General features: G+C 44.4%; 1 protein-coding gene across 19 annotated transcripts in view; it reads right to left on the bottom strand.

Moving 5' to 3' along the window:
• EPHA5 (EPH receptor A5) overlaps positions 1-20,108 on the bottom strand; it is a 267,350-nt gene that overhangs the window by 68,218 nt on the left and 179,024 nt on the right. For 12 of the 19 annotated variants that reach the window (XM_054202306.1, XM_054202301.1, XM_054202310.1 and 9 more), the window contains one exon: positions 16,781-17,116. The exons of 5 other annotated variants lie outside the window; for them this stretch is intronic. In XM_054202306.1, coding sequence (XP_054058281.1) covers positions 16,781-17,116 — 336 coding nt within the window. Of the gene's footprint in view, positions 1-6,088; positions 6,949-16,780; positions 17,117-20,108 lie in introns of those variants that run through there. 2 more of the 19 variants (XM_054202303.1, XM_054202316.1) reach the window with 2 other exon arrangements.

The raw sequence follows: 20,108 nt of genomic DNA, 5'->3' as shown, positions 1-20,108 counted from the left end.
AGATTTTAAGGCCAGAAGAGATAATTTAGCCCTCCCACAAAATAACACTGAGTTTTCATCTTCCTTTAAATCAATAATGATTCACCCCTGGGGGCTGATTACCAAACTTCACCATGCAGTGACTTGCTGCAGTACTGCCCATCTTGCCCTGTGTCCTTAATTACAAAACCACAGTTATATCCAACAGTCATGTCTGCTTGGGTAAAGGAGGGACTCAATTTAAAAAAGGGGGTAAACTTGGTTAATAAAAAAAAGAAGAACATTTTAAGAAATAACTGAACTTTGCGCTGGAAATTAATACTGAAGACAAAAAGTATTAACAAAGATAAAACTCAATACAACAGTTACTTGCTAAGAACCTGAAAAACAAAATAGAAAAGGACGCTTTTAAATATAGATATACACACATGCACGCTTCCACAAGTCATCCAAAAAAAAAAAAAATCAAGAAAAGCCTTAAGTAAGGATGTATGCTTCAAGAGTACATTTTGAAGTTGAATGTTCCTTGAAGACTGTCAGTGAATTTCCAAGCAATTTGGCAACATTTATCAGTCTATAAAAATCATAAGAACAGCCTGATTTTAAAAAGCCTGCAAATACTGAACTATCGCATCTGATCAGTATGAACTGTCCACATGCATTTTTATACTATATAGCACTACAGTGTACAGAATTCAGCTCCATGGACTACCCTCCCATGGGCCTTTTTCTACCAGTGATGAATGCATCTGAGAAAAGTGGAAATACGTTTTTCTCAGTGTTACCATCCATTCAAAATGTTACATAGCTAAGAAAAAATATAATCCCATCCAGTCGTACAGCTGCCAAGCAACTGCTTGCAGAGACCTGTATTACTTCATGCAGTACACAATCACTTTATTTATTGGACTCCAACCAAAATTACTCAAGCCATTAATGCCCGTCCAACTTCTTGTGTGTCGCTCTGATAAGAACTTCATATTACTTACTTCTTTCTCCTGCTAACTGAAAGGCATGCTGACCACATAGGCACATCTTACCTTGTATCTCAAGAAAGATACGGTTATCATTCTTGCATGGTTTCCAGTGGCTGCTTAGTCTTGTATCTGCTGCGTAAATATGGACCGCGAATTCCCACTGGCATCACTGGGGTGCTGCTCGTTTTAAAATTGCTGGAGCTAGCTGTGTTCTCTTTTGTTTATTCTGAGACTATGGCCCTTAAAGCCTGGATGTGACATTTAAAAGGGCCATTAAATGCCACATCCTCTCTTGACCATGAATCTTCTCTAACACGGCAGTATATTATAATCTCAGTGATCTAATTCTCGAGATCATCTCTTTACTGACAAGACCCAGGATGGTCACTATGATAAAGCTCTGGGAACTCAAAAAATATCTCAGTCACTGACCCAATAATAAATCTGATGCTCTCTGCTTCATCTTTTCCTCAGTAAGGCATGTCAAATCATATACTATGACTATATACAAAACGACCCGGGCAAAAGGATTTTCAGAAAATTGTGGGGAAAAAAAGCAGTTTTGCAAAACAAATACTGCATTGTTAAAAGAATGAAAATCAAAATTATTATACTGTCACACACCAGAGAATCTCACTTTCTTAACACTCTGGGGAAGAATTTATGTTTAGAGCCAAAATTTCTAGAGCCCAAACAGAAACACAAGCAGCAGCTGTGAAGGCATCCAGAAGAAAAAGTGGGAACATCAAATCTACCTGAGACATCTGGCCACACCTTGCATTTGTCTGCATGAGAGACTACTCACCAACTTCATCAGAAGTAGCTTCCATACAACTAAGACAAGAATTTGATCCACTAAGGGAAGAGGAAACATAATATAACCCTCCAGGTACTGAATTAGTCAAAGCAGTGCATGAAACAGAAGACCATCTGGACCTAGGGTCAGCTGCAGATTAACAGAGAAAAAATTTACTCTGCCATTTCCATAGGAAGAGATCCTATCTATGGTCTTGTACTGTTCAGCAGTCCTTATCAGGAAGGACTCAGATGTACAGCAAGATTCAATCCCTAACCCTGTGTTCCTGCGCAGAGCACTAAAAAGTAGTCAAAAATCACTGAGGAGACGGGGAGAACACAAATAAACTAAGTTAACTTTATGGCTCAACCTCGACTCCAGCAAAGCGCAGTGCCACCAGATGCTGGTGACTTTGGGTCTCTTCCCAAAGCACCGTGAGGTTCAGTTAACATGTTCTGTTGAAGTATGTACAGCTTCATCGTTGGAGATAGCTTTAGGCCTATGGCTAAAACAGTCTCTCCCCCGAGATCCTCCTTGTCCATCCTTTCCCACATACATTTAATTAAAAAGCCATGAGTGCTGAGCTGCTAATGATGACCTTTTATTGAAAATCATCTTCCCTTGGCAAGTTGCTCCTGTCTTATTCCTACCCACGACTTTTTCCACAATAAGCCGCTTCTACCTATACTTTCTTTGATGGGCTGACAAGAAAACAGTTGACACAATTTTTTCATTTAAGGTCTGTGATGTGTGGCTGGGTTTACTTCCATAGACAAGGCTCTTCCCAGCAGCTCCCAGAAGTCCAGGTTTCTCTCCTCCCATGCTGACACGCAGAAATACCCTGCACAACAGAGCTCAAATGGAGATGAACACTACTCCCTCCTGGCCCCCGCCAATTTTTTTTTTTCTTTTATGTGTGTATATAAAACAGGCAGTGGTGAATACTACAGCCAGCAACAGAAAAACCTCTGGAAATGCATAAATATCAGGAAGCCACAATGTTATTGTAGCAGGGCTATGGGAAACGTCTGGTGCCTCTCCAAGTGCTCTCCTACCACTTGACAGTACAACCGTTTGGATGATGGGAACGTCTCTCTGACAGGCTCTTAAGTCTCCTAAACTAGATTAATCTACATGCAGCATACAGCAAAGCTACACATACATCCTAATGGTCTGAAGTGCCAGCTCCCATGATAAATATACGCATCCTATGTGCAATTATGCCTGCTTCTTAATAGCATTAAGATGGCTGCAAGATACTAATTACCAAGTAAGAATTTTGCAATTATACTCCATCATACCTTACTCCTGACACAGCGACTTTTAAATAAACAAGGATTTTGGTTTTGACATCACCATAGAAAAAGGAGTTTTCTCCTTTGATTCCTTTTAACTTTCCAAGTGTGATCATGGAATTACAGAAGAGTAAAAATCCCCATTCGCTGAAGTACTGCCAGGGCTTCACTGTAGCCATTTCACCGCTATTAAGAAACGTTGTTAGCCCTTTTATTAATCAGTGGGCGGAATTATGTTATTTGAAATGAAAGCAATCTCACTAGCTAATTCCTGCTATTCTCCAGCCAGAATTTCAGTGTTTGTTATGAACTGTTTGCAGACTTACCTTTAACTTTAATGAACAATTCTGCAAGATCCAAGGTATTCCCCATGCCTAAAGCCAATGTCATTAGACAAAACACATTTCTTACCTGCATTGCCTACAAAGATACTGGGAAAGAGCTTCCACCACAAGTAAAGAGTACAGAAAAGCCTCTTTCTGAGGCACACGAGAGGGATGTCATGAGAGAGTTGTGCCAAAGCCACTCAGGCACAGAGGTAACATCCTTGCAGTGAAGTAAATGGCAAAGTCCTTGTTTGACTACAGTGGGAAAAGAATTAAGCCAGTGCTGAGCAATTTATCCATCTCCCCTTTCAGTGTTACCTCCTGACATTAAAATAGACATCATGGTCATCTGGGTAAGAAGCCAGTTAGATGAGATTATAACAAGGATAATGCAAACCTAATCCAAACCATTCTATGACTCTAAGCGTGGGAACCTGCAGCATTGAACACAATGTGAAACGATGCACTAATGATAGCAATATTTTTCCACTGTTCACGCGAGCACAGAGACAAATGTTGCGATCTGTCTCTGTCTGCCTTTTCTGGAGTGCTGTTTTATGACACAGTTAATGATTTTGGGAAAAAAACATAATAGCCTTGTACTGCAGCAACTGCAAATGATCTTTGCCTTCCATCTTGGAAGATGAGTAACGGAGGCCTGTGTTTGACCCCTTTATGAGCATTTTGCTTGTGACTGGGGGGGGGGGAAAGTTGGAATGAACACCTAAAAATAGAAGTGTGCAAATGATGCCATAATGTACAGCTACCTTGTTTACCATTATCCTTAGCCATAGATTTATCACTGTGCTCTTAACACATGCTGTACATCTCTTTCCTCTTTTTTTTCCCCCTCCCCTTCTCTTCTAATTGGAACTCAGTCTGTGAAATGTAATTAAAGCTCTCATAAATACTGCCAGTGAGTGCACCTTTTTTCTTCCAAGTAACTACTAACATCTTCGAGAAGACCTCATCAACCCCTGATAGAATACAGACTAATGTATCTTTTCACACACCCTGCTCAGGATGGGGAAGTCAATCTTCCCACCTTCCACATAATTAAAGTCACCCACATTATGTGCTTTTCCTTCGCCACTCCCCCCCTTCTCCGACACATGTATCACCCTGTCATCAGCTCTTTTTCTTTCATCTGATTTATTCTGTTTCTAATCACTGAACAAAATCCAGTGCTTTTGAGAAGAGCTGGAGCAGTCCTAGGCACAGCTCGGCACCAGGTTTCCTTTTTCTTGCCTCCTCCCATCTTATATTAAAAGACACTGCTTTTAACTCTCCTTTAAAAGGGATTATTTCCTGCAATCTAGAGAGTTTATTCATGCCTGCGAGCAGAAAAAAAATACCCTCTTCCATTCAGGGTAAATGACTGAGACATTAACAATGAAATTCAATGGTACTTCAAAGACTCCTTTGGGCCCTAAAGGTTGTATAGGGCTGCCCGGGGACCGAAGGAAGCCGTTAACCCAACAGGTGGCTTCATTTGGTCTGTGAAAAATAGCGGCTGCTTCTCTCGGAGAGGAAAACACTCCTGGATTCAGCCAAATGACAGCTATAAAAACGTCTGACTGGAGGCATCTCTAAACTTTTCACTTTGCCCACCTGGCAAAGGCAGAAGGTGACTGCTGTGTGCGCCAGGGCACTGCTCCAGATGTGGCACCGAATCTCTCCTGCTATGGAAAAGGGCAATAGACCTTCCAGGGTCCAATGGTTTAGGAGCCACATGTGTGCCCCATCCCCAGAGGTACATCATTACTTCTATGAGGCAGAGTAGCTGGAGCAGGAGACACAGAGGCAGGAGTCCTGACAGCCCCATATTTCAGATATTCTTCCATCAAACCACCAGCACAGCCCATTGGGCACCGGCCCCGGGCTCAGACACGGGGACCGGGGAGCAGAGCAGACCCTGGATGGCAGCATCCCAGGGGAGGACAGCCTGACACAGCGCTCTGTTGTGATGCCCCTGGCTAGGAGGCAGTCCCCTCACCAGCCCCTGGCAGATGCTGCCTCATGATTCAAGTTCAAAAGTTAAGAAAGAAGCAGAGAAACCGGGAGGAGCCGCAGAAATCTCTCGAGAGGATAAACAAAGTGTCAGCCTCTTTAGCACTTCATTACTGCTATCGCTTGTTTTTGTTAAGTGCTTTTTTTGGACCCTCATCAGTGAGTAGATACCAAGCCACTCTAAATTCTATTACTGCCAAAGGCCAAGTAAAACCCAAGGTATTTACTGAAGAGGTAGCAATTGCTCTCCTGCTGGACAGAAAGTCAAAAGGATCGGGATTTTAGTTACATTTAATAGTCTGGGCACCGGAATTTGCAACCACTTGGAATGGACACTGTCACATTATTAATGGCTTCATTTTTAGCAGACAAAGCACAATTCACCAACCAAATGTATTGCAGGTAATACCTTGCACTCAGCTGGACTCGGATCAAAGATTGTCTTTCCTGACTGATGGTATAAAAGAGGGAAGAAGGGAACTGTCACTGTTGCAGTTAAGATTTGGTAGCAAACCGACCCCACGCCACACTTTTCCCCAAGCTGTTCAGCGTACTTTAGCTCACTAAATGCTTTGGATAAACATACTGTTGACTGACATTTCTATTTTTCATGCTGCAGTGAAATTGAAACCGCAGTAATACTGAAACCAATTCAGAAAGAAAAAAAACAAACCCAAAACCCAACAACCCACCCATCAGCCCATCTCCAGTCGACTTTGACCAGGCTCTCTTATCTGCCCTTAAAGCAAATTTGGCAAACAGGTTAGGAAACATCTCCAACGCAGCTCAGGGTTCCAGACCTACGGAAAGGGCTCAGCAGGGGCAGAGGAGCAGCAAGAGTCGTCCTAGCCCTGGTGTGTGCCCTCTAATTGGTCACACCACATCTCTGTGCCTCAGTTGTCCCATCAACAAACCAGATGCCTGAAAAACCTCTCTGACGAAAGCCAGTGCATAAGTTCTAGGCAATGAAATAACAATTTACTGACATAAGGCAACCTTTCCAATGATGCTGTATCCATCGGGTCTGGATACAAGAAAGCTGAGCCAACTTGCACTTATTTACTGCATTCATTTGCATAATGACCATGTATTTCCCTTCCATACTTTGTCCTAAATGAAGAACCGGACACTGTACAACTGTGTTTAAAACAGCAGTCATTGTACGTTGACTAGTATCAGAAGATACAGGAACAGTGTGTGGCCACGACAGATGCACAATTGTTATCTGAGCACAAGTAGTATTTATCAACTGCCTGACTACTTCATGATGATTTGTTTTGTTTTATAGAGATGTTCTGGAGGGGCTGCAAATAGCACTCAAAGCCCTGCAAGGCTATCTGACTCTGGCAGAAGTCCCCCTTGAAGACTCAGCCAACACGTAGCAGAGGGTTTGGTGCATCACCTCTGTGGAAAGCACAGGGCATTTTGTCCTTCACGCACACTCAGCTTGGCTAGTTGCTGTCTGCAATTTTGGAAAAGGCAGAGAAGGGTCTGTGTCGTCATGTGCATCCTTGCCCAGTCATCCTCCAGCTCCTTTCCATCTCCTTGCATGGACCGAGTCGCACCTGGTACAAAAATATGTACAATAAATTAAATAACCCAGTCATTTCTGCAGCAATAGTCTTACAGTTTACTGAACTGGGTGAGAGCACCTCTCTGTGGAAACTGTCCTTGCATGGCCAGGCGTTTAGAGGCTCATGCTTTAAGTCTCCAGTAAGGTCAGCGAGTGATTTCACGCTTGGTGCCACCCCTCAGGAGAACAAGGCAGAACCATGGACCTGCGTGGTTTAATGATCCAAGGCAGGAACCCATCGCGGGAAAGGCAGAGCCCTGGAGATGACAGGATAACGGCACAGTGGAGATCAGTCCACACTAATGCTGAACTGTGTGAAAGACAACCCAGGAGATTAATAATCAGCACAATTAATAATCTACTTGACTGAGCACTCCCTTCTCTCCTTGGATTGAGGTAGTTTGCAGAAAGTTGTGAAGAAGCTATGAAGGAACAGCACACAGGGTCCCATAAACCCTTGCAAATCAAAGGAGGAAGAGCAAGCCCAGTTTTCTGCTTTTACCTGATTCAACACTGCTTCCTTTCATCTCATTTAGGGACACAGAGCAAAGATGCACAAGTTGGCACAGCAGGATGCAGAAGCACGGTGAGCAATTGCAATGTGTATTCCTGGGAAGGCAGCAAGTGGGTGCTGGTGCCCTCCACTGGCATTTTCCACGTAATTCTGCCAATTCACTTGAGGCACCTTTGTCTCTCTCTCTGCCAAAGGCCCTGCAGAGCTAAGGGGTGGGGAGCAAAAGGCTCCTTCTACCACCTGACTTGCCCACCACCCCTGGCCAAAACCCACAGGGTGGATTTTGGCAAAGGCGTAACAAGAGTTTGCAAATTTTTCCACCATTTCCTTCAGAGCAGTGCTCTCTCCCAGGCTTACCCAAGCCAAAGCGCTGACAGATCAGGCTGGCGAAAAGCAATGCATCGCCCCGGCTTGCTGCACTGCTGCAGAAAAACTCTCACCCAGCCCCACCATAGCCAGTGGGTGTCCTGCATCGATTTTGTACAGGGCCTTTTGATCAGACCCCCATATTCTTAAAAATTATCAAGCTTGAAGAAGCAGGAAAATAAATAAATAATGATGCTTTCCTTCTGGTGATTTCTATTGTACTGATCTAGCTGGAAATCCTATTAGTTACTCGCTTTGATCAGGACTGTTCCTCCAGGACCATGAGATGCAGAAAGCGTTCCACCACGCCGGCACAAGAGCACATCTGAAGTGCATTTTAATTAAAGCCTTCCAACTCTGGAGCTTTTTGTAGTATTTGCATGTAGCTGAACTTTGGCCCAGCTGCTGTGGAAGAAATGCGGTTTATTGCTGGGCTGTCTGTCACCTTGGCGCTGCTCTTGGCTCTCCAGGTAGAGCTCTCCAGCCCCCCAGGGAGGATGAGAGGGGCATTAAGCTGGGATAAAGCACTAGCCAGTCCTGTTACTGCTATTACATTAATGGTTCGCAAGAAATACAAGTGCCAGCAGTAGCATTTCAGATGACTTTCGAGGAACAAGCAAGGGGTTTGCTGTTCAAGTGCACTGTAATAGCAATCACAGTAGAAGATGTGGGAAAACCTTCCAAGCCTCACTGAAACAAGCCTCTCCAATAACAAGCAATCCAGGGGAAAAAAACATTTCATCCTGATACTCTAAAATAGTAATTAGGAACCTGTAATTCATGCACACTGCGAGCTGGAGCTCCATTTGGATACAGCAAAATCCTTCCCGAGGTGCAGACACCAGCCTGCTCCATGGGTGCAGACACCAGGTCAATCAACAACCAAAGGGAAAAGATCTGGCCAAATGAACAAATAAATAGATAACTTACAAACTGCGTATTAAGGAGAGGTCAGGCTCAAGGCAAAAGAAAACAGGCAAGAGGAAAACAGGGCCAGAAAACTGTGGAGTGGCCTTGCAGCACAGAGAGCCACCCTCTTTGAATGTGGGCCCAGCTAGTATGCAATTTGGTAGGAGGGCAGCAAGAGTGAAAGGCATCTGAGCCGTGTGAGCCTTACAAAGCTGTCACAGATATCCAGGTAAAACTAGGGTGGGTAACCTCTGCCTTCTGCCCAGCGTGTGTCCTGCATGTTCGTACACACACAAACACGTACATGCTGCCATGGGCGTACTTACACCTTCATGCTCATTCAAATTCCTGTTATCAGCACCATAATTGCACGGGAAGGGAGAAATGTCCTGTGAAGTCCCTATACCCTGAGTGGTGTTTCCATAGCACAGCTCACTCAATGCACAATTACTGAAACACAAACGTTTCAAACTACTCTGGCTCCTCCACCATTATATTTAACTTCTGAGGGAGATTACTATAAAGAGCTTACTTGATACAGTAAAGAAACCGCAGCCAGAGAGCAAGTGGGACGTTTATTAAATGCCAACGAGTCCCCTGCTATTTCTCTAACAGCACTGGAAGTACTTTTACATTCTTTTTTGGCTTTGGTTTTTTTTTTTTTTTTTGAGTCCTGGTGTCTTAAGAGCACTTTCAGAACTATGTAGAGTGTTAATAATGTAAAACTACTTTTAACGCTACAATCAGACAAATATCAGACAAAGGAATTATCAGCTTGCAGACTGAGACTAAAGAGCTGAATAGGATTTTATTAGCAGTAAAATTCAGAAGCTGCATTCATGGGAAAAAAAAATATACGCTGATGTCGTCTGGGCAGTGAAACCATTTTAGATGCTTTACTTTTGCTCTCTGCCAAGTACTGTGCTCAGCACAATACAAAGAGAACTTCTTGGCCCCGAAGACTGTGTTCTAAGGTGATTAGAATTAGATTAATGCAAGATTACTTGGCAATACTTTAAAAATATGCCAGCAAAATGGGAAATAAAATGTTAAACCAGCACCATCACTCTTGCAACGTAACATCAGTGGTGCTGCTCTGCGAGAAGACAAGCTTCTTACAGCTCTGACCTTGTGCAGCTCTTACCACATCTGATGGCAGCACAGCCCACTCCATGCTTTTTGGAAAATATCAATATTTGCTCCTCATACACCTCTAAAAATCTAGACTCGGGCTGCCCAATCTCTGTTACTTTACCCCAAGCCTGAGGCGCCACTGCTGGCGGTGATCCCAGCAGCTGCAGGGTGTTGCAGAGGGATCTGTGTCATTCCTGCTGGCTGCAGCACCTCAAGACGGGTATTTTGGGCAGCTCTTGCTCCCTCGTACCCAGCCGCACGGCACCATCTGGGTGCAGTCCATGGACAGATCTTCCCCAGGTGTAACCTGGTATTTCCTTTTTGTAGCTCATGGGACTGCCTCATAACTAACATGCTTTGAAGGAGACTAATTGCTTTACCATAAAGATATTTGTCTCACTGCCACTAGGACATGGTAAAACCTGCACCCTACTGCACAACGTGCAATAGATGTCATCGGTTGAACCTCATCGGAAGAACTTCAGCGTCTTTCTCCCTCCCTTTTTTAGGAGGAGGATGGATAGGGATGACTATTTCTTACTATTTTTATTTTCATCTATAAATAAGACATTTTAATTTCATGTCAAAACTGAAAGGTCTGTCTGCAGATGCAGGAAAACGCTTTTTATTTCATCTTTTAATGTCCTCATATATCAACAACAGGGTTGTCTTGCATATTTCAAGAATAAAAATGACCTCTAACTAAAAGTCACATTGTAATTTTGGGGATTTTTTTTTTCATATTGCAAAGAACTCTCTCAATATTCAAGCATGTATTTCTAATACTCCAAGTATAACAAAAAGACTTATAACAAACTATGAAAAAGTAGCAATTACCAACTGGGGAGTTATAAATAAAAGAGTAAAATATTCAGCTGATCCATAATTCATTTGGTAGCAGACACCCAGCCATCTGGGCTGGGGTGAACCCACGACTCTGGAATAGGACAGCGGCTGAAGATTTTGCATTCAGAATAAACGCGGCCATCACAAAAAAAAAATATAATCAAACAATAAACCCTTTGTGCAATGCCGGCTTTCAGGTTTTCCTTTGTTCTGCCAGAATGTTTGTTTTTTAACTACCTATGATTGCGTTCTCAGATTACATGTGACCACGCTTCAAAAATAAATCGAAATACTTCCCGAAGCTGATTACCAGCATATGCATGGGACTTCACAAATGAAATTATTCTCTCTTCCTGCCTGAACCCTCACTGGCAGCCCAATACTCATTTTCACATTTCCCTGGACACGAAGCGTGTTCACAGCCAGCAGAAGGATCCTGCCCCAAGGCGCAGCCATGCTGCCATGCGGTACAGTGCAGGGTACACCCAGGTTTAAATGGAGACCATGGTCTTCGAGACAGTACTAGTTTACCTCTGCTTATTAAAATACCCCTGTATTCACCCATACTGGTATGGAAGATTACACTTTGCTTTTAAGAGTACATCGTTCTAGGTTAAATGCTGCGCTATCTGTGTTAATGCACTGGAAGCTAGTGCGGCATCTCTAAATGACAGTGCTTTCCAAATAAATGGGCAATCGCATGCCTTAAACCCTCTATTTATGCCACTAATAGCCCCTCTCTGACCAACGTGAATCTAAAGCACAGCTTAAACTATCAGACATACCAAATTCATACAGGATTGCCTGCAGCTGCTAAAATTTTCTCAGAGTTCATAAAATGATTAGACAAATTCATGGGAGAAAAACCCATTAAGGGCTATAAAGCACGAAGAGGTGGTCCCCGGAGGTTGGAAGGAAGCACTGGTATGTGTCTGCCTCATGCTCATACCCTTGTTATAGTATTCTCTACTGATCATTGCTGGGAAGATGATACAGCTCAGTGGATCGAGTACTGTTACAATGGACATTTAGAGGCAAGCCCTGCTCACCACCCTGGCTGCGGAAAGGGAGTTTTCCAAAAGTAAGTATCTGCTTAAGCTTTCGCAGGCCCTAGGCCAGCAGTTCTGGTTGAAAAGTAGAGTCGCAAAACCAGCCTTGCTTCTCATGTGAGATGCATGCAACATGCTGCATCTATTGGAGCTTCCTCTTGGACATTTCTTTTTATTCCTAAAGAAAATAAGCAAGCTGCCCCCCTCCCCAAGCCAAACCAAGAGACTTGAAAGTTGCAAGAATCAGACCCTGAACCTTACAGGACTTGAACCTGTCCATTCCCAAAGGCAATCTCTGAAAAGAGGCTTCCCAGCACAGCCATCTCCTCGCCTCCTTTTCTGACGTTTTCCTCCCAGACTGCACAGAGCTGCAGTCTATTGGTTTCAAGAGCACGCAGCTGCTCACGTAAGATCGCATCAAGCTCCATGTTGCAGGTTTCCCTCTCTGAATCACCCTTGACTGCTTTTCAAAGACTGGCACATCCTGAGTGCAAAGGAAAACACCTTCTCCCTTGCTCCCCGCCACTGCACAATCAGAGTGAGGATCATGGCTTTCAGCACACCTCCATGCTCCAAGCTCCATTTCCAGCTGCTCCAAGTATCTAGAGGTTTTTTTTTTTGGTCAAGCAAGCACCTAGTCATGCCTCCCAGGCAACAGTACAGGTTGCCAGGCCCTGACCTCCAACACCTTTGCTTAAATAGTGTTGCTGCATCAGAGGATGCAACTTCTATCTCTGGTTTGGCCTCGGGCATTCAGAATCCTTGAGGTACATCTGCATCTTTCTTACCCTTCTCCCCAGAAAAGGCTCAAAAATATCATACAGGTCACAGAAGGGGACTGAACGCTGGCTTCAAACAGAAAACAGGCTTATCTGAAAACACACACAAAGAAGGTCTTTAAGTGTAAAGCAGTCTGCGGCACTTGGGATGCCAGCAGGAGAACAGCCCCATTCTCACACCTCCCACCTCCAGGCCAGCTCCGTGCCTGGTGCCTGAAGCCATGCCCAGCATGGGAGATGCTGGAAACAAAAAGCAAAGAAAATTGCTCGGCTCTTTAGACTGGCTTAAAGTGAATACTCTCGGCAGGTTTTAAGCCTAGAAAGGTTTTAAACATTGCTTCTTCCCGGCATGCTCCTAGGATGACATGACGGGCACGCAGGCAACCATGAATCACAACCCATTACAAGACGCACGTCTCTGACCAAGACGTCATGGTAGGTGCTTTCTGTATACAGGGTAGATAAGACGAAAGACCTCAAGGGAGATGCTCATCTCTGTCTAGACTGACAGTGTTACTTAATCATCCAGCTTGGTGAAATGGCTGAGAAAAAAAAACGTTACACAGTTGTCACTTGAAAAGCAAACTTCAATATCAGCAGCACGTGCAGGCTGCTCTCTGGAAACTGTCTAAATAGGTGGCAGTTATGTAAACTTGAGCAAAACCATGAACAAGAAAAGGATGGCTAACTCAATCCTACCATTGCCACTTATGAATTATTCACTGTGCTCCAGCCCACATGCACGAGGCACACTTTTTAATGTGCTGTGACAGCACATTACAGATGGCTCCCTGCCATCTATGCTGGATAGTCCTTTGGGCACGTATTTTGCAGCAATCCCACAGGGGAGAAACATGCTTTGCCCAATCCGTATACTTAGGAAGGGAGTAAGGCCCTCTGTTTGCCTGCAGCAGCTCTGGGGTAGTCACAATGGAGGCCAGCACACTTTCCACCTCCCCTCGCTTGTGGCATTGCTCACCCCTTCTAGTGATGTGTTTTCCAGCAGAAAACATCTGCAAAATCCTACAGAAACAACAGACGTCTGGGGATTGCAAGAGGGGGACAGACAAACTAGTCCTATATCCAGAACCTAAGGCCACTATGTCCCGCGTGGACTGATCCCATCCCAAGTACCGCCAGGCCTCCAGGGACTGGGGAGCGGAAGCATGCTGGGGTCACCAGCTGAGATTAGCTGATCTGCCTCTTGTGCACAAAACATTACTGTTTTCTTGCTGTATTTCCAAATCTGATTTCAAAAGTTCAGAGGAAAATTACATCTGTCTGAAAATGCCAGACTGATCGCCGGTGCCAATTCTTTTTCTCATTATTTTAAATTGGGGAGAGAGGAAGAAGGACAAATTATTTTGAAAAATGAGAAATGAGAAAAACACATTTTTTTTCAGGAAGCAATCCCTTTGAGATCCCAAACCAGAGGTAGTTTCTGCTGCCAAAAGCCCCCATGCACAGAAGAGGTGGTGCGCCCAGCACCACGCTGCCTGCACATTCTCTGCAGTCCTGAAAGTAGCGTGGTCTTTTTGGGACGGACAAAAGCCAAACCAACAAAACAGACCCTGGCATTTCTTTGCAGTGCTGGGTTAGTGAATACCTGCCAGCAGGACTCCAGCAGCCAGACCTATCCCACAGCATGCAATTTTTTCATTTTCCGCAGCCAGCAGTTCTTGTAACAGGATTTCTCCTACTGCTGCAGTTGGCTTTGTGTCACTACCTTTAGTGACTCAACTCCATTACACCAGCCTTCAAGAAAATATAATCATACCATCAGAAAACCTGTGTGAGGGAAAGGATGAGGCCCCAGAGCTGCTCCTCTTGGTGACAATTTGAGGGGGAAGACGAGTGGGCTGAGGGTCCCTGAAGCCCCATGTGCCCTGCCTGCTGTTATTTGAGAGAGGACAGCTGAAGCTGAGACTTTTTCAGAGATATCCTGAATCTTTGGGCACGGCGAGGCATGGACCACTCCACCTGCACACCTCCATTACTTGCCTCAAAGGACATTTTTCAGAGGCACCTTAAGAAAACAGACACTCATTTGTCATGCTTGGCAGCCAGCCTGATTTGCAAAGTCCTCCTCAATGGCTGCTTTATTTCTGGCATGGACAAACCCATGTTCACCCCTGGGAGTGCCGAAAGAGCACATTACTGGGAAGCACGTTTGATGCTACAGCTCCAGCAAACAGGCCTGGTTCTCCTCCTGAACGAGTGGTGACCAGCCAGGGAGACAACACAACACAGCCACCACTCCTGGCTTTGGACAGAGATTTGATTCAACTTCCTGTTGAATCAAACACAAGAGGATACAGATGCAATTTCAACACCATACAGTGAATTAAACACTCATGGCTTGATCCATTAGTATTTCCCTTGACTGCGGCTCTACCAGGGTAAACAGTAAGACTGAACCAGAAGTTACACTTACCCACTTGTCCTTAGCATAAGCCACATTCATCACAGGTTGACCATTTCCTATAATGGACCTTTCAATACAAGGCTGGAGATGATAACCACGCAAGGGGGTTATTCTTGGCCTGATGCACAGGAAGGCAGCTATGTGGATAAATCCTGCTGCAACTACGGGGAGTTTGAGACGTAATTCAAAAACCAGGACCATTGCCTCACAGTTTGCACTGATCAGCAGTGTATCACCTCTTCTCGTGCAGCTACATTTACTGAGTCTTATGTGGATTTAACTCCACACACCATGGAAAATCCAACAGCAGCAGTTAAATACCAATGCAAACCCACTAACAGGAAAATACACTTTTTCCAAAAACAGAGTTACTGGCAGCAGCCTTCACAACAGGAAAACAGTAAACAGCATTAGGACCGTGACACCCACTGATCTGCATTAAACCGATGCCTTCAACAGGTGTAATACTGCCATCCACTGATGTTCCTCCAGAAGATTTCCTGCCACATCCATCATCAGCAACCCTGGCATGCCTTTATTTCCTTTCCTTGAGACATAGCTGAATGATTTGTCCAACACTTCGACAATCCAGTCTAATTACCAGGACAGGGATTTGACGAAGTGCGATGCAATCGCGCTCCCTTGCTGCTGGCTGCCAAGCCCGCGCACGTACACCTGGGTAGCAGGAATGAAATGCAGCTCTGCTCCAGATAACGTTTTTCTGCTCTGCAGTGAGCATCTGTCAATCTCCATCTAGCTGTTAGGCTGCATAGCCCACCGGGTTTCCTGGTTAAGCCTCTTCAGTAAAGACAAGGCAAGGGGTGGCTCCGGTGATCTCCCAGCACAGCCCTCACGGTCCCAAATACCACCGGTTCACATTCTTGGAAGGGCTCTGCAGCAGGCAAAATCCACTGGCGAGCCCTGAATTAAGTGGCAGGAAGCAAGCCAGGTATGCAAAGGGAGACACCCTAAAACACAGAGCATGAGGGACAAGAGGAGGACAGAAAGGTCTCCAGGGCTTACAGAAGCTGTGTGATGTGCCTGGTGTGTTGATGTGCATGGAAGGAGATGTAATCCTGTTTTTGCCTCCCATCACACCTCCAAATGACAGGGGACAACAGCAACGCCCTGCCTGTGTCCAAGGTGACAACTCTTTTCAATAGCTGGGAAAAGGAAGGGCAGACAGATCTGAGCCCCGGACAAAGGAACAAACCGGTCTACATGATCTCTGTCTTTACAGTGCAAAACCGAGAAGGACACAGTATGCAATGACATCTCAGCCCTACCTTGTTGGAGAAGCAGTGACAAGGTACCGTATCTCACAGGCTGAGTCCAGTCACTTTAGCATCATAGTGCAGAAGAGGGATCAAATTTCCTAAAGTCACTCAAAATAATTTTCTTTGGGTAACTGTTTGCAAAGTCAGGATGTTTTAACCACTGGCATTTGGGATCAAAATGAACTTTTAGAAATTTCCCTTTCCCAAAAGCAGAGGCAACTGTTTTCTTTCTGGTTTAGTGGCTGGATACACCAAAATGCAAAGAAGCGGAGGGATCTCCGAGTAGCTTAGTGTAAAAGGAAAAAGCCACAAATCCTAAAAGTGTGTCCTGCTGGAAGGAAACATGTTGAAGAATGCAGTAATTATAACCTATGAGACACAACCACCACTCCCACATCTTTGAAGAGGCCACAGTCCAGCCCTCCACGCTGGGGATTTCCACCCATTTCACAGGGAGGTCTGCACCAGGTCTGACTGGCTTGGTCTCCCACCCCATACATTTCCCCAGGTTGAAGATCCACTTACCTGCCTGGTTTGTGGTTACATTTACAGACACAAACTGCCGGGCTTCGGGGTTCTGGTCGGACACTCCATTCACTGCCTCAATTTCAAAGGTATAGTTTGTATGAGCAAGCAGATCCACCATCATGACAGAGGTGTTTTTCAGGCCGGTTTGCTGGGGGAGGTACCTGACATGACCGCCACATGCCTCACACAGACCTGAGTGTGAGTTGCACTTCTTGCATGCAATATAATAAGACACATCTTTCCTTCCACCAGTATCAGCAGGGGGAATCCATTCCAGAAAGACACTAGTCTCGTTAACATTTGAGATGGCACTCCGAGGAGCAGAGGGGGGTCCTGGTTTGTAAAGTGAGAAAAACACATGGTAAAAACAGTATTATCAGTTGTCCTCTCTCTACTGTTCTCTAGGCTGAAAACAGATGCCCCATCGCTCACGTGCCAAAAAGTTCACAGGGACCATTTGCAGCAGCACCTGAAGAACTGGGAAAATAGGGCTTTGTTCTGAGCACTCCCACCTCACCTCAAGGGGTCTGTGTTGCCACCTGCATGGGAGAACAAGACACGGGGCTTGCTTAAACCGAACAGGAGGAGCACTCCACGCCGGGGCGCTGTCTCTGGTGCTCTCCCTGCTCTTCCTGTGAAGGCTGCTGCAAATCTCTGCTCTGCCCGAGTCACTGTCGGCCTCACCAGGGGCAAGATTCCCCCTCCTCGGCTCACTGCCCCTATATTCCTAGTCCTTGATCCTAAAAAAAGACACCGGAATATTCACACTACTTAGGTACTCATCTCAGATGCCAAATCTTCCCTGTGCATGCACCCGCCTCTCCCCGTCAGCTATTTGGCAACAGCGAAACCTAAGCTTGGGCATCCAAATCACACCTAAGTGAGACGCTCAATGTAGCCCAAAGCAGATGGTGGTCTACATGGGCCACTGGAAACACGGCTGTATCCGGCTATTCAACGGCAGCCTTGTCGGTCCCTGCCAAGCTCCAGCACGGTTGGTTAGCCACACCGTGCTTGCTCATTTTGCCAAGCCTCCCTGCTCAGGATGCCAGCGTGGCGCTGGCGAGGCTACCGAAGAGGAACAGCTGCTGCAGAGGTACCAGAGCTCCTGCAAATGGTGAGCTCTTTTCCTTCAACCTGCTGGGAAAGGCCATGGCTGGGCATGCAAAGCCCACCTGGAGACACCTTTGAGACTGCTCACTTTGCAGAACGTGCTGCAAGCTTTTTATTTTTAACTGGCTTGTTTTGGAGATGAAGGGCAAACTGCAGATAGACCCTAAAGACAATGTGGAAGGACAAGCAGGAATCTCATGCAAGAGATCCACATGTTATATACTCAGGGAATGCTAATGAATGAGGAAGAAAGGGGAAATTTATCAAAGCAAGCCAGGTTGGATTTTAATCATGGCACCACCAGAAGCTATACAGCAAAGACTGGGATTCTTCCAAGGGAGGCAGAGGAGGGAAGGCAACGCACTCCCCTTTGGTTTGAATGAAGTTGTCAAAAGCCATAAGCAATTCCTTGAAAAGAGCCCGACAAGTAGCTTCACCAGCTAGAAATCCATACGAATTTAACACCCTGTCTTAGGCTGTCATCTTCTCGTTTTGTTGTGATAATTAAACTCGATCTGTTATTTAAAACAAGCAGTGTTGCAAAAATGAAATTACCTTATAAACTAGAAGCATTTTCCTCTATTTCCCTTTCCTATTCCCCTTAAGTCTATAAAATTGGTAACACTGATAGAACACTGTCATGATTCCAACTCAAGCTGTTCTGATTCAATGAGAAACTCACTGCCAGAGGAAATAAATAATCCCAATCATTTTTTTTTTCTTTGGGGTGAGAAAAGCAGTTGAAGACAAAAGATAAGGTAGTTTGGAAAAAGGCAGATCAGCTTTGTTTTGTTCTGCGATCACTGCAGATCACTACAAACCGGGAGCAAGCCTGTGAGCAGGGACCAAGCGCTACTTAGCTAATGATGCCGAGGCACAGCCCAAGTCAGGACTATTTTCTGCACTGTCATACTCGTACTGATATAATGGAAACTATGAAATTCGTCACTGGAGCTGTGTGGAGTTATATATATGGCACTCAGGGGTTTTTTTATATGTTTTCTTAACTGGTTAAATTGCCCTATTTTTTCTTCCACTGGATGAATGCCCTTTTACTGCTACCAGTACTCTAGGAAAAAATAAAGAACCCAGGCATAAGAAACACTTACTGGACAATGTGTCTTTAACGGAGGATAAATTATTACTTTTGTAAAGTCACTAGAGGTTTTTACTTGCTTTGTACAGAAGAGTCAGATGCTTTTCTTGAAGGTTTAAAAACATCAACTTCAGTGGAAGTGCTCTGAAGCTAGTGGGACTTCATAACCTATAAAATTAGCATTCTCGCAGGGGCTTAGAGAAAGGTCTTTAGTAGTCTACAGATAGCTAACAAGACCTACTGGAAGAATGCTGAAATCACACTTGAGTAAAACTTCGATAAATCACAGCTGGGAGAACAAAATGGCGTTTTACCTTCAGAAGAGGGGGGCCCTAAGTCTGCTAAGAAGGTCTTTTTCCATTTCCCACCTCCTTCTATCAAGGACAAATATATTAGTTTACTGATTTTTTAAATTTTTTTTAAAATTTGCTACTTTATACCCTAAGCAGGTAAGATTCACCCCTTCTGCACCACAATTTACTGACCAAAGGCAATTACTTCCTGAAGACAAAGGTATCGGTATTTTATTTGATGGACAGTAAAACTGTTGTTTGCTGATGCACATATTTTAAAACCTATAACCTGAGAGAGAAATTACCCTCGAGATACATATATATATATATGTACACACTCAAAATAAAGTTAACTGTAATCTTTTTGCAAGTAGAATATTACACTAAATACTATAAAATCTTCAGTTTGTCCCATGTGTCACATTATTAAAAAAATTTCCCTGATATGCTCTGAACAGCAATAGGGTTACTTGTCAGAGATGGGAGGGGGAAAAAAAAGGGTGTAATTGTTTTCATTTTAAAGAGATGCTGCTGTGCCAGGAACTGAAGCTAGGATTACTTAGTTAAGAAATAAAGGGCAGTTACTTCCTGGACCATGCATAATAATAAGAGAATTCTCAAATGCCCATCAGGACCAAACATATTTTTGTCTGAGAACAATAATTATTTCAGACTGCATCACAGCACTATTAATTTCAAGATCACCAATCGCTATTTTTAAAACTTATAAAACATGCTTAAGGAACTGGAAAAATTAAATAAAAATGTATTCCCCTCCCATTGTACTTATCTGAGCAGTTGACAGTGATGTAGCGGTTAGTTT

This window comes from Rissa tridactyla, chromosome 5, assembly GCF_028500815.1.
Source record: "Rissa tridactyla isolate bRisTri1 chromosome 5, bRisTri1.patW.cur.20221130, whole genome shotgun sequence".
Lineage (NCBI taxonomy): Eukaryota > Metazoa > Chordata > Aves > Charadriiformes > Laridae > Rissa > Rissa tridactyla.
This window is presented reverse-complemented; position numbering and strand designations above follow the sequence as displayed.